Source organism: Cervus canadensis, chromosome 6, assembly GCF_019320065.1.
Source record: "Cervus canadensis isolate Bull #8, Minnesota chromosome 6, ASM1932006v1, whole genome shotgun sequence".
In the NCBI taxonomy this organism is placed as follows: domain Eukaryota; kingdom Metazoa; phylum Chordata; class Mammalia; order Artiodactyla; family Cervidae; genus Cervus; species Cervus canadensis.
In genome coordinates, this window is record NC_057391.1 from 51820475 (window position 1) to 51836287 (window position 15813).

At 36.7% G+C, this 15813-nt stretch overlaps 1 protein-coding gene across 5 annotated transcripts in view; it reads right to left on the reverse strand.

The window, feature by feature from the left end:
* Positions 1 to 15813, reverse strand: part of UNC13C (unc-13 homolog C) — a 646481-nt gene that overhangs the window by 108716 nt on the left and 521952 nt on the right. For all 5 annotated transcript variants that reach the window (XM_043471933.1, XM_043471936.1, XM_043471934.1 and 2 more), the window contains 3 exons: positions 10756 to 10852; positions 9981 to 10124; positions 1360 to 1437 (listed from right to left, as the gene is read on the reverse strand). In XM_043471933.1, the coding sequence (XP_043327868.1) occupies positions 1360 to 1437; positions 9981 to 10124; positions 10756 to 10852 (319 nt within the window). The remainder of the gene's footprint in view (positions 1 to 1359; positions 1438 to 9980; positions 10125 to 10755; positions 10853 to 15813) is intronic.

Genomic DNA, 15813 nt, shown 5'->3' on the forward strand with positions numbered 1-15813 from the left:
CATCAGTAATTAGGAAAGAAAAGCATTAAGGAAAGAAAAGTAAGCTTGTGTGCTATAATATTTCAATGATTTTCTTTCTTTATAAAAATTTCATTTTGAAAAGTATAGAATATAAAGAAAAATATAGAGGATGATATAATGCTGATTTATATTTTTCATATTAAAAAATAAAATACACTATAAATGTCAAAACATAAAATAGAAATCTACAGGGGCTTTTTAAAGCTATTTTTCCTTTCTGAATGACAGGAATTGGCCTGGATAATTCATAGCTACCTTTCAAAGTCTTCCATTTTTGATACCAAAGAAGTCAGAATCTTTTCTGAAATTATCTGGCACTGTTTTGATTTTCAACATATTACTTTTCAGTTGTATTATAAATTTAATTATAACTAGATGCTTTCAATAAATAAATACTCTATCTTGTCTATTAGAATATTTGTAATCAATGGCAATTAGAAATCACTGCTGACACATCCAGGCATTTCAATAAAATTTCTGGGCAGCATTTTCACTTAAGGGAAAGAAGAATCTTCTGGTACACTCAAGAACCATTAGGGCTGACTTATCTTAATGAGCTGTCAGCAAGAGGTCAATGAGTTTTCAGCAAGAATTCTCTTTAAGATTTGCTGGATAGTAGGAACTGATTTTTTGACAGAGGAAAATAACCCCTGATTTTTATCTTGAAAAATCTAGTACTGACTTTTAAAATATTTTTAAGTGTTTTAAAAAATTCTTATAATGTTACCAACATGTTTCTCCTAAAATTATTATGGTGAATAGAAAGATTTTACCTTCCACCATAAAATAACATTGATTATATTCCAAATTACTTTTGGTTTATCTCACTTCTCTTTATTCCTTTCATTAATCTGTAATATTGGCTTAGATGTTATCAACATTTGTCAATCATCCAAAAAATAAGAGGATAAGTTAATAATTCAGAGTATAGATCAGTATCACTCCTTACTTTATTCTTTTCAATTTATTTGAAAACCAAAAGAATAAATTATACTAATTTTGGTATTGATGCCAAAACTACATTATTTGGTGTGAACACTGAACTTTTTAACCCCTAGGTCCCAGCTCCAGTGTTTACAATGACGTGGGTTTTCAACTGTTTTTATGAGTCTTACTCATCGTCATGGAAAACCACAAGCTGACTGGCATTGAGATGCTCTCAACCTTCCTCTGAATTCTATTTTATACCAGTTCAGGACTACTAGAAAGCTTTCTAACAGTCTCCTGAGATATCTATTTTTATCATCTATATGAAAACACAAAGAAAACAGGTTCCCTTGCTTACTTATATCAGTTCTCAATTGAGGACTATTTGAGAATAGAGACATTTTTTCTTACCACATTTTCCTTATCACAGTATGAACTGAAATCACTTGATACAATTGCAGCATACTGAAGTAGTACTTTATTGATGGTCTAGGAAAAAAAATTGAGACATTTATTCAGGTAAGTAAAACTTTATACGTACATATATATCTACATATGTATCTATCCCCACAAACTCACACAATCCAGGTTATGTTAATCAGAAAACTTCAAAAGACTTTTTCAGATGAAAAGGGTCACATGTGTGCTCAGTTGCTCAGTCATTTCTGACTCTCTGTGACCTCATGGACTGCAGTCCACCAGGCTCCTTTGTCCATGGGATTTCCCAGGCAAGAATACTGGAGTGGGTTGCCATTTCCTTCTCCAGGGGATCTTCCCAACCCAGGAATGGAACTGGAGTCTCCTGCAGCAGCAGGCAAATTCTTTTAACCACTGACCTGGGAAGCCAAACAAGGGCCATTAGTTCAGTTCAGTTCAGCTGCTCAGTCGTGTCCGAGCCCATAAACAAGGGCCATAGTAGTGACTAAATCTACACCTTTGCCAAAAGAAAGATTTCAAACTTATATTTACATGGCAATTTGTAATATTTCTGAGTACATTTGGAAGATAGTCCACACACATCCATTCTATTTTAATACAACCAGCTCCATCACAAAATGATTTATTTTTAACTTAAGACTCAGGAGATAGATGGTTTGGTGGTACCTCCACTATGCTTGGATATTTATTACCTAATGCCCCCAATGACTTTTTTCTCTTTCTGAATAATTGACACTTTGTGCTTTCATCATCTGGCATGATTTCTAGTTGCCATCTCCCCTTCACCCCAACACACCACACACACACACACACACACACACACACACACACAACTCTACTGTGACAAAATTCCTTGTGGTGGTTCTTTTTTAAACCTTCTACAATATTCCTGAATTATGAGTGGTGTCAGAACATACCCATATGTGTCACTTAGCAATGAATATTTTCAATGATACAAAGCCTTACTAATAACAAAGAACACCTTTTAAGACCAAAATTTCAGCTTTTGTTGCATCACAGTATCTATTAATTTACCATTAATATAGTAAGTTATTTATTGATGCAATATTTGCTAAAAATACTGCCTCATCTTCCCCTCCTTGGCCTTTTTAATCCTAATTCCACATTTTCCTTCTCTATCTAATAACTCTTACTGAGCCTAAGGATGCCCTCTGCTTCCATTAACTAGGCAAAAAAAGGGAAAATGAACAAGTTTCGTTAGTTGCATTTTGTTTTAATTACTTAAACAGATATTGATGTGTTTGCAGGCTACTGCTATTACTTACAGAGTTTGAATTATTTTAAGTCCAAAGTGGACCTGATTTTCTTAGAAGAGAGAAAGCAACAAGAGCAATAAATAGAGGTCAACTCTTCAGAGAAAAGCAAAGACGCAAAAGCTTTTTTATGTACAACACATTGTTCTGAATTTTCTTTGTGACTCAAAATCAACTTGGGCTGATAGTCCAAGGAGTTAAGCTGAAGGAGAGATGTACAATTTGTAGACCTGAAATCACAGAACGTGACTATGAACTCATCTTATAGACTTTAAACATCACAGTGAAAACCTGAAACCTGAAATTAGGGCTAACAAGCAGAAAGAAAACCAATAGCTCATGGAAAGAAAAGAAAGCATTGTTGCTCAGTCATGTCCAATTCTTTGCGACCCTATGGACAGTAGCCTGCCAGGGTCTGCTGTCCTTAGAATTCTCCAGGCAAGAATACTAGAGTGGATTGCCATTCCCTTCTTCAAGGCATCTTCCCAACCCAGGGATAGAACCCAGGTCTCCAGCACTTCAGGCAGATTCTTTACCAACTGAGCCACCAAAAGTGAAAACATGCATCAATTAAAATAGAAAAGTTGCCTTCTAAAAATATAACATCTTATCAAGAAGTAGACTAACAAATCTAGGAAAACAGGTGGTGGATCAGACTAAAGTATTTTCTATATGCATCTGTTCAAATTTTATTTTAGACTTCATGTTGAAAAGTACTTTGGGACTTACCTAATGAGTGCTGATTTATTCATACATATGAACACTACTCTCAGTTTACAGGTTCTTATGAGTGTCAACTGTAGGAATCAACTCACTATATTGCAAAATCAAAAACCAACAGAAGCCTGCCTTTAGGAGCTTATTGCATCTCAGACTATCATATGTTCAAGATTTAGTTTGGGCAAGGGAATCCAGACGGCCATTTTGGATTATTCTCAGTGTCTCCACATTGTCTAATTCTTGCCTCTGCTTCATAGGAATTATGAAGTAATTCCCTTGAATTCCAGCTGGGAGGCAACTGATCCTAGGATCTCACATCTAATAACCTACAAACGCCGGAGGTTTGCAAGTCAGGATAGGTTGCATTTAAGGAAAAGGGCTTTGTCATGTACAATGTAGTTTAAGGCCTTGTGCTCATAGAAATGTCGGTACACTGGCTATGACAATATCCATTTATTTGTGAGTATACAAAGTACACCTAAATGTGTTCATGTACATTTCAGGGGCAACTTCAATGTCATTCTCATTTATTTAACAAAGAAAAATCACTATCAGACATTTCTTAATTAATATTAGTGAATACAGCTGAACCTTGAACAACCAGAGGGTTAGGGACACCAACTCTCTGCACAGTGAAAAACTGACTTGTAGCTTACAGTGAAAGTGTTAGTTGCTCAGTCATGTCCAACTCCTTCACACCCCATGGACTATAACCTGCCAGGCTCCTCTGTCTAATTCTCCAGGCAAGAATACTGGATGGAGAGTCATTCCCTTCTCCAAGGGATCTTCTCAACCCAGGGATCGAACCTGGGTCTCCCGCACTGCAGTGGATCCTTTACTGTCTGAGCCATCTGTATTCACAGTTCATCCATATCCCTGGATTCAACTAACCACACATCATATAGTACTGTAGTATTTACTATTTAAAAACTGGACTCCCAAAGTTCAAACCCATGTTGTTCAAGGATCTACTGTAGTTAGTTAAGACTTATCTATCTCAAGCATTTTTCCAACATCATCATAAGCATTACCTAGGAACTTGCTAGAAATAAATAAATAAATTCCTTGACCCAGGACTTCCCTGGTGGCGCAGTGGATAGGCGTCCACCCGACAATGTGGGGAACGTGCGTTTCATCCCTGGTCTGGGAAGATTTCACATTCAGCAAAGGACTAAGACCATGTGGCACAGCCACTGAAGCCGTGTACCCTAGAGCCTGTGCTCCACAACAGGAGAAGCCACCGCAGCCAAGAGTAGCCCCTGCTCACCACAACCAGAGAGAAAGCCTTGCAAAGCAACAAAGACCTAGTGAAGTCAAAAAAATTAAATCAATTAAAAAAAATTCACTGGTCCAGTCCCAGGTCTACTGAGTCAGCAATTCTGGGGTTTGTTATTGTTTACTCACTAAGTCATGTCTGACGCTTTGTGACCCCATCAACTGTAGCCCACAAGGCTCCTCTGTGTGTGGGATTTCCCAGGCAAGAATACTGGAGTGGGTTGTAGAAGTAGACTAAATATCTTGTCAGTACTACTGGGAGGGACATCTAGGAGTATACTCTTATAATCAGGAAGACAAGAACCCTGGACCAAATGCATCTCTGCAGTCACATTTCATGCATGGAGCTTTACAGTATCAGAGCAACATAGAGGACAAGAAGGCTGCAGTATCTGTTAAATGGCACTAGTGATGCCACTTCAGTGCTTCACACATTGTATTTTAACATATCCAACATAAGACAGAATTCCCTAGGGAAGCCTAGGTTTGGCTTAAAGGAAAAACATGAATGGTGAGATTTTGTTCTTCAACTTACTAACTGATTTCTGATAACACTGGAATGTGAAGGTAATATAGATTGGTGGATGAAAGTGTTCCATTCATATCATTTCTAGTCTTTGCATTGTTTAAACCTTCTGAGCTTGTTTTGTCATATTAAAATTAGGAAAAATAATTGTATGTATCTCTTGAGGTGGTTGTAAAGAATAAGTGAGACAATACATGTAAAGTGATTAGCACATAGTGGTGCTCAATGAATTATCATTATTATTTTTACAATCAGGATTAGGTTCCCAGATCACAAGGAATATGTGTGTCTCATTCACCATAATATTGACAACTCTTAGCTAGGAGTCAATTAACATTTGTTGATTTGTTTTTAAGTAGTACTGAAAATATTACTTCACTGTTCTTTAAACCGAAGTACCCATACTTGTCAAGAGCAGTAAGACAGCCATAGGAATATTCTCCAACCATGTGTCCATTTTCCCACTCAGCACAGCTCCTGAATGTACCTGCTATGAATTTAAAGGATTTGCTTGGTACCTGATTCAGTCTTTTATATGCTTTAGTGAAAACAAATCATGTTTTTAAGATCCAGTTGACCGTGCTAACTCCTCTTAAATGTCTGAAGACATCATTAATGTGTCTTTCCTCCAGGGGATGGTTTAAATCAGTCTATGTCCCAGAAAGATAATAGGATTTCAGTATCTCTTGATACAAGGATCCCAGTCCTAAGAAGGATAGGGTTTTCAAGACCAATGGTCACAGCTGATGAAATAAACTTCAGTAGACTGTGGTTCCTGTGAAACAGCTAATTAGATTAACCACAAAGTCCCATTTTTTTAAATAATCATGCTAATAAAAGTTTATTTTTCCTTGAAGGTTGCCAATTTCTATTTTCCTAGAAAATGTTTTTCATTCCTTATGATAATTCATCTCCCTATGATAGCAACTGGTTAGTACTGAATGTCCATGGGTTAAAAGTGTCTTTATTTCACTGAAATTATTTCACTGTGCCAATAAATCTCACCTTTCCTCAGTGACACATGCAGCCTATTCTTTCCCTCTTGCTTCAGACAGCCCTTACACTCTGGGCTTCTTTGTCCCCATCTTACATAACCTGACTACTCTGTGAATTCTACTTTTGTCATATGTGCAATTCTTATCTGATCCTGCTTCCACTACAGAGTTTCAGAAATAGCATGTGACATACTTTTAAAAACACTGTCCCTAATGACCCTATTTCATTCTTTTCTTGGCAGTCATCCAAAACACAGCTGCTAGTCAAGAAAAGACTTCGAGAATTTTTTAGAATAATTCTTCTGCAGAATTCACTGCAAATTTCCCCATAGTGGGAAATTAGAATCAGCTGCTCAAGAAAGTTGCAATAAATGATTTTTAACTATTATCTCTAAAAGTGGGAGGTTACCTTAGTCTTCCTAGTTAGTAGATACAAAGACTGGAGTTCAAAGTATTTCATGGCAGACAAATACTTTACAACATTTTAGGGTGACAGCTGCTTGTCTGCCTAAAAACCTTCATGGGCTCCTCATTTTTTACTAAAGAAATTCAGCCACTTTCCCTGCTCTTTAAGACTGTTTACGACACGAGCCTAACTTTCCAACTGTAGTTCCACAGCCCTCTATAGATCTTATGCTCTTTCTCTAGTGGGACCTCTCAAGCTAGAAGTCCTGAGTCACAGAATAGTGGAGGACGACAAAGATTCTCTATTGAGCAAGCTCTGCCCAGGCTCCTCTGAGTCCCCTTCTCAACTGGGCCTTAACCTTGGCTTATCAAGACTTGAACAAAACAGTAGCAAAATTTCTAAGAGTTCAAAGACACATCTCTTGGATGACCCCACATTCCTTAAAGTGCCTGCCTGAAAAAACCCAAGGCTGCCAAAAGATTTACCATTTATTCTAGCCAACACCTGAAGATAGGGTCCTGTCTCCCAGCCTCTGTGGAAGGGTAGGGGCCTAACTTCAGTAAGTACCAGTTAGCAAACTAGGGGGGCTTCCCGTGGATCACGCCCCTCTCCTGCTCTTTGGGCCCCTACTTGTGCTCTCCCTGTTCCCGCATTCTGCCTCTGAAACACCCAGTGATGGCTGGACAAATCAAAACAGTCTGTTTCAGTCTGGACTCTCCCCCATTGCAGTAGTTTACTACTGATTAAAATCTGTCCTTACCACTTTGACTAGTATATCTGGCTTTGTTTATTTATTTATTTCTTTTTACCAAAGGCTGAAGTTTGGTGAGCAGGAAGTCAGTCTTTGTTGTGTTAAATCATACACTTTCTTGGTTTACTAGTTACCTCAGCATAAATTAACTGTCCTACTACAGTTAATAAAGATGCTGAAGCCCTTTCCTAATCCATTTGTCAGTGAACAAGACTTACACTTTTCTAAGAACCAGAGCCAGTGACAGGGTGTGCCTCATGCCTTGCATTCACAAAGGATCTCAAACTTTGTGATCACAAATGTTTTGTGATAATGCAGATGAAGTAATCTCCCTTTGTGTTTGTATCTGTGGTTAAAAGCAGTGGCATGGTAAATATGTACATCCTTTATAGGCTGAATTGTGTCCCCTTGAAATTTATTTGTTGAAACACTAACTCCCAGTATCTCAGTATATGAATGTATTTGGAGAAAGGATCTTTCAAGAAGTCAGTTAGTTAAAATAAGGCCAATAATGTGAGCTCTAATCCAATATGATTGGTGTCTTTCTAAGAAGAGAAAATTTAGACACACATAGAAACAAATGGTAACTCACTCCATATTCTTGCCTGGAAAATTCCATGGACAGAGGAGCCTGGAAGACTATCATCCATGGGGTCACAAAGAGTCAGACAGGACTGAGCAACTGAGTTCACACAGAAATACAAGGGGTGTATGTACACAAAGGAGAGACTGTGTCCAGACACACTAAGGTAGTCAATTGCTAGAGTCAAGAGAGTGGCCTCAGAAGAAAGCAAACATTATGACACTCTGATCTTGAATTAGTTTCCAGAACTGGGAGATAATTAATTTCTACTGTTTACATCACCATTCTGTGGTATTTTATTTAAGGCAACCCTGGCAAATTAATACATCTTAAATATTGTAAACAAGTTCACTGAGCTTTGGACTTTCTTTATTTTTTAAAATTACACACACACACACACACACACACACACACATATGACCTTTTTCAACCTCTGAGATACCCCGATTATAGCATTTGATTTTTTCATAGCTGTCTACAGATTTGGCCATCTCATGATAAGTTTTCTAAAGTCAGAGATTGTTCTTCTTCATGACTGCATCTCTGAAAGTGGCTGGTAAAGTGTGCAAATGAGGCGATGAGTAAGCCTTTGTCAAATAAACAGCCAAGACGTCCACTGTTATCCACCCACAGGGCCATCAGGCATAGGACTGGGTAGGTCCTTGCCCTCCATCCTTACATTTGTTGTATTCAAAATCTCTGATAATGAAAATCTCTGTATTCAAAAACTCTCATTCACAATCTCCAGATATTTACTACTTCTTAAATAGTTCAGAAGATTAAATCTAAACTACTCAACCTGGGAAGCAGAGCTTTTCAAGATCTGGACACCTGGACACATCTTCACTCTCCCAACCTTTGCCTCTCCTAGAACTTCTTTTTTTGTTTGTTTTTTGTTTTTTCTTTTTTTCCAGCTTGTTTCTCCCCATTCTTCACATGCCAGTTCAGCTTTTCCTATCTGTTTGTTCCTGCTATTTCCATGGTTTATGGTACTTTTCTAACATTACCTTTTTAGGCTGAATGAGCCCTCTTTTCCCAGGGAAACTTTGTCTATTTTAGTTCTCATTAGTTTTCTTTCTGCTCAATTTATTGTGGATTCCACTGTTCTTGAGATTGAATTGTCCCTCTTCATGAATATCCCTTTTTATGCCACCTTCCAATTAGCTCATGTCAAGTGATCTTGATTATCTATCTATCTGTCTGTCTGTCTGTCTTTGAGATCTGAAGGACAGAGACAGCATCTTTTAGTTCTTATATTTCCCTTGAAACTTTTGCAAAGTAGTAAGTACTTTATAAGCCTTCTTAGACAATAAGAGGAGGAAGAGGTCAGAGAAATCTGGTTGCTCAAAATCAACTAACAAAAGCCTATTCATAAAAATCAAGCGAACTGCTCACACTATAGTTATTGGCTGATTTGAAATTAGAACTCAATTTTCATTACTCCAAGTTCAACATATTTTGTACTACAGTGTATTACTGCTAAAAAAAAACCACTTTCCATTTGAATATGAAATTCCAAGATTTATTCTCTGCTACAAAGCTGAAATATAAATTAATTGGGCCACCCATAGTAGTCTCATCAATTACAAATGACTGAGTCATTCATGTGAATAGCAACTTGATTTCTTAAGTTGATAAATCTATATTTAAGAAAAAAGGGCAAAAAGACAGTCAGATGACAAACTTGAAACAGTCTTTTTATTGCTGGGATTAGAAAATTGAATTGGGGTAGTGGTCAGACAAGACTAATGCTATAAAATAACAGCATTTTTCAGTTTCTGTGCAGGAAAATAATAACATGCCATAGTCCCTGGTAGTTCAGTGGTAAAGAATCCACCTGCAATGCAGAAGACCTGGGTTCGATCCCTGGTTCAGCATGATGCCCTGGAGAAGGGAATGGCAACCCACTCCAGTACTCTTGCCTGGAGACTTCCATGGACAGAGGAGCCTGGTAGGTTACAGTCCATGGGGGTCACAAAGAATTGGACATGACCTGAGTGACTAACACACACACACACACACACATTGTCCCAGCAAAGAAAGGACTCATTCCATTTAACTTACCTTTGCAAATCTTCTCATTAAGTGAGATAATGCTTCTGGATTGGGGCATTCCAGTTTCTTAATAATCTCAAAGCTCTGATTAAGCTGAGCAAAGACATCAACCACGGAGCAAGAGAAGAGCGCATGATCAGATGTCTGTTGGAACTGAGAAGAGAGAAGAGGAAACCATTCCCAAGGCATATTAGATGGACTGTGGAAAGAATCTTCATTACTTCTCAAAACAACTCAATCTCCTATATCATGTGCTTTCATTTCCCAATGAGAAAATGCTTGTTCATTTTAAAATCATTCATCTCCTTTTCTGAAAAGTGTAGTAAAACTAGTATCATGAGGCAGGTTACTATTAATTGAATTGGGGGAGTGGTTTTTTTTTCAATTTCTCATTCCCCACAGGCATTAGGATGGTTTAGCAAGCTGATTGTGGCTTGAGACATTTGATTTACTCTAGAGGGGTTGGGAGGGTGTCTGTCCCTAATATTGGAATCCTGGAAAGGTTCCAGAGCAATGGGGAAGCTTTGTATAAGCCTACTGAACTTGTAGATTCATGCCAATTCAAGGAGTAAAGAATCTTGGGGCAAAGGGGTGATTGATTTTTTTTAAAGCAATTCCCTAGGGGTCTTAGCCTTTAAAATTGTGTTTTAATTATATTTTGGTAATTAGAGAATTAAAATAAATGTTAATTAATAGCAATAAACCTAATAATTCCCGTTAGCTTAAAAGTGAGCAGTGTGAATGAATCTCAAAAATAAGCAATCTGAAAGTCATTTAAACTCACTCCATCTTTTTTGTCTCTTCCCAGGGCTCCATGTAGGAACTCCATTGACACGTCTTCATTTTCATCTAGCCACTGCATGACAAAAGGTTCAAACCACCTGAAAAAAATAAATATTATGACATACTATAAAAGATGTCATTCACACATAATTAACAGTAAATGCAGTATTGCTCTTTTCTTATCTGAGAGTAATTCAGGACCAAAAACCTCTTTTCATTCTCTTTTTCTAGTTCTGCTACCTTGAAGACCTTTATCTTCACTTATTAAATATATCCCCTTCTTGGAATTCCCTGGCAGTCCAGTGGTTAGGACTCTGAGCTACCACTGCAGGGGGCATGGGTTCAATCCCCGATTGGGAATCTAAGATCCTGCATGCTGTGCAGGGTAGCCAATATCTATCTATCTAACTTTCCCTTTTACATTAATCCCTTCCTTTCTCTTGACCCTTCTCATGCTGTTTCATGATTAGTTCCCAATTCTCACTCTATGATTCTCTTTACAATTCAAAATCCTGTAAAACGCAGATCTTGTATGCTGTGTGCCCCGCTGTGTCATTCTCTTATCTCTCAGGGCTTTGCCATCTGGCTTTCATCTACCACAACTCCTCTCCTGTAACTGATCCTGCAGGCTCACCTTAAAATTTTTTTTTTCCCCTCCAATTTCTCCTTTATTTATTTATTTTTTTCAGTGGGTTTTGTCATACATTGATATGAATCAGCCATAGATTTACACGTATTCCATGATCTGCAATCAACCTGCAGTTGGGTTTTGTGAATGGTCTAAGTTTCAAAGTTCTTTTTTCCATATGGAAGTACAATGGATGTATGGTTGTCTAGCACCATTTATTTAGAAGGTCATCCTTACCCCCACTGCTTTGAGTTGGCATCTTTGATGCAAATAAATTAACAGCAATGAGTGAATTTATCTTCAGACTACTTTATTTCATTCATCTATTTCTTACACACAACACTATACAATTAATAACTAGCTTTGGAATATGTCTTCACAACTGATAGTGCAGTTCTCCAACTTTTTTATTTCCTCTTCAAGGTTGCTGTGGCTAGTCTTGGCCCTTTGTATTTCTATGTACTACACTTTTTTGAACAAACTTATCATTCTGCACAAAAAGAGCTGCTGCACTCCTTATGGGATTGTATTAAATCAATGAAGGGAGAACTATCATCTTTACAATAATGCATCTTGTAAGGAATATTGTATATTTTTGTTGACTACATCTTAAGTATCTCTAAGTAATATTTTATAGTTGCCTGAATAGAGGGCATGCACATCTTTCATCACAAGTCTTTATCATGGCTTTAATGTCATTTAAATGGTATTGTGTATACATAATTTTCTAATTGTGGCTATAGATATAGAAATTCAATGAACTTACTACATTCACATTTTAGATTCTATTAGTTTTCCCATAGTTTCTTTTGAATTTTCTAGATGTATAATTATGTCATAAAAACATATTGACAGCATCATTATATGCTTTTACAATCATCAGACTTTTGTCTTACTGTACTGCCTCGGACTTCTAATACAATGTTAAATAAAAGTGATGTTATCAGTTATCAGTTTTGTTCTTTTTTAAAAATTTCGATGTGTATAAACATAGTTGATTTATAATGTTGAATTAATTTCTACTGTACAGTAAAGTGATTCAGGTATATATATACGTGTGTGTGTGTGTTCAGTCATGTCTGACTCTTTGCAACTCCATGGACTATAGCCCGCCAGGCTCCTTGTCCATGGGATTCTCCAGGAAAGAATACCGGAGTGGGTAGCCATTTCCTCCTCCAGGTATCTTCCCGACCCAGGGATTGAACCATGTCTCTTGTGTCTCCTGCACTGGCAGGTGGATTCTTTACCACTGCACCACCTGCGAAGTCCTATATCTATCTATCTACCTACCTACCTATATATATATATATATATATATATATATATATATAATTTTTCATAATTGTTCATTCTTGATCTCATGGGGAAGTTTTCAAAGTTTTATCCATAAGTATGTTTGTATAGTTTGTTTAAATGCAGGGGGTTTCTTTTATTAGATTAAGGGAGTTTCCTCGACTTTTAATTAATGTTCCATTTTATCTAATTATTGCTATAAGTTTAGTGTAATGATTGTAGGAATTTTCTCCATAATTTAAATGTGGTGAATTGTGTTCATTGCTTTTAAAATGCTTAATCTCATATCCCAGGAATAAATTCCCCTTTGTCATGTTTATATTAGACTTTTTATATTGGCTAATATTTCATTTATTTTTTTAACTATGTTCAGAGAGAAACTGGCCTGTAATTATTCTTGCTTGCTGTGTTCTCAATGAGTTTTAGTAGTGAGGATATGCTGACCTTAAAAATAGTTTGAGAAGTATTCCTGCCTTCTCTGGAACAGTTTGTGTTACATTGGTGATATTCTTTCTTAAACATTTGGAAGAATTCCATTTGGAGCCATCTGGGCCTGGAGTTTTAATTGTGACATGAGCTTTAATTAAGGATTCAAATTTTAAAATACTTACAGACCCATTCAGATTTTATATTTTTTGCTATGCTAGTTTGGTTTTAGTTTTAAAGGAATTTATACATTTTGTCTAACTTTTAAATGGTCTACCATAAATGTTCTTCTTAATAATTTCTATCTTTGTAGGATCTTTTGTGATATCGTTTCCTGACAATGGTAATTTGTGACATATTTTTTTTGCACTGCCCTTGCTAAGGCTTCTTGGATTTTTATCATCTCAAAAACACACTTGGCGTTTTAACCCCAGGTGGCACAGTGGTAAAGAATCTGCCTAACAAAGCAGAAGACAGGAAAGATGCAGGTTTGATCCCTGGGTTAGGAAGATCCCTTGGAGTAGGAAATGGCAAGTCACTCAAGTATTCTTGCCTGGAAAATTCAATGGACAGAGCAGTCTGACAGGCTTCAGTCCATGGTGTTGCAAAGAGTTGGAAAGGACAGAGCACACAAAATTTTCTACTTTATTTTTATCCCAGGTCATGTTGATATTTTCTTTTCCTATTTTCTCTTGATTTTAGATATTTCTTCTGATAACTTATATCACTGATTTTATAATTTTTCCTTTTTTTTTTATAGAATTAGAGCCATAAATTTCCCTCTATTTCCCGTTTTAGCTGTAATCCACAAGTTTTGACATGTTATATTTTATCATTAGTTAAAAATACTGTGGAAATAGATGGGGAAACAGTGGAAACAGTGTCAGACTTTATTTTTTTGGGCTCCAAAATCACTGCAGATGGTGACTACAGCTATGAAATTAAAAGATGCTTACTCCTTGGAAGGAAAGTTATGACCAACCTAGACAGCATATTAAAAAGCAGAGACATTACTTTGCCAACAAAGTCAAGGCTATGGTTTTTCCAGTGGTCATGTATGGATGTGACAGTTGGACTGTGAAGAAAGCTGAGCACAGAAGGATTGATGCTTTTGAACTGTGGTGTTGGAGAAGACTCTTGAGAGTCCGCTGGACTGCAAGGAGATCCAACCAGTCCATCCTCATGATCAGTCCTGGGTGTTCATGGGAAGGACTGATGCTGAAGCTGAAACTCCAATACTTTGGCCACCTGATGTGAAGAACTGACTCATTTGAAAAGACCCTCATGCTGGGAAAGATTGAAGGCAGGAGGAGGAGGAGACAACAGAGGGTGAGATGACTGGATGGCATCACCGACGCGATGGACATGGGTTTGAGTAAACTCCGCGAGTTGGTGATGAACAGCGAGGCCTGGTGTGCTGCGATTCATGGGGTCGCAAAGAGTTGGACACGACTAAGAGACTGAACTGAACTGTGTAATTTACACTATGGTTTATTTTTTGACTTATGAATGATCTAGAGTGTCTGCTTAATTTCCTATGTGTGGTCCAAGAACATACAGTATATTGTCTAAGCTTTTAAAATTCATTATATTTGCTTTTGGGTCTAGCAGATAGTCTATTTTGGTAAGTGCACCATGTGTGTCTGTTAAAAATGTATATTTTCTCACTGCTGGTTAATTATAAATTATAGATAGGCATTCTGTGTGTGTGTGTAAATTATATCTATGAAAATTTGTGGAAAATCTGGGTGAGCACATAGAGATATATCTGGGTAGATAAATGTCTCTCAGTGTTTTATTCATGCTTTTGAAATGTCTTTATTAATGACATTTTTGTCTGATTCTTCAGTTTCTGAAAGAATTGTAATCTCCAAATAGAATTGTAGATTTTATTTTTTGTTTTATTTCTGACAATTTTTGCTTTATATATTTTGCTGACATGTCATTTAATACATACAAATTGAGAAATTATATATCTTTTAAAATTTTATTTTTGAAAAATTTTAATTGAAGTCCAGTTGATTTACAATGTTGTGTTAGTTCCTGGTGTACAAGAAAGTGAGTTAGTTGTATATATTACATTATATATTCTTTTTCATATTCTTTTCCACTCTGGTTTGTTATGGGGTACTGAATATAGTCCCTGTGCTAAACAGTAGGGCTTTGTTTATCTATTTTATATATAGTAGTTTGTATCTGTTAATCCCAGTCTTCTAATTTATCCTTATTCCACCTTACCCCTTTGGTAACCATAAGATTGCTTTCTGTGTCTATGAGCGAGCATTTGTTTTGTAAATCAGTCCATTTGTATCATATTTTTTATTTCATAAATGTGATATCATATGGTATTTTTCTTTCTCTGTCTGACTTATTTAGTATGATAACCCCTAGGTCCATTCATGTTGCTGCAAATGGCAATGTTCCACCCTTTTTTATGGATAAGTAATATTCCATTGTATATTTGAGCCACATTTTCTTTATCCATTCATCTGTCAATGGATATTTAGGTTGCTTCCATGACTTGCCTATTGTAAATATTGTTGCTATGAATTTGAGGGTGAATGTATCTTTTCAAGTTAGTTTTTTCCAGATATATGCCTACGAGTGAGATTGCTGAATCATAGGGCAACTCTATTTTTAGCTTTTTAGGGAATCCCCATACTGTTTTCCATAGTGGCTGAACCAATGTACATTCCCACCAACAGTGTAGGA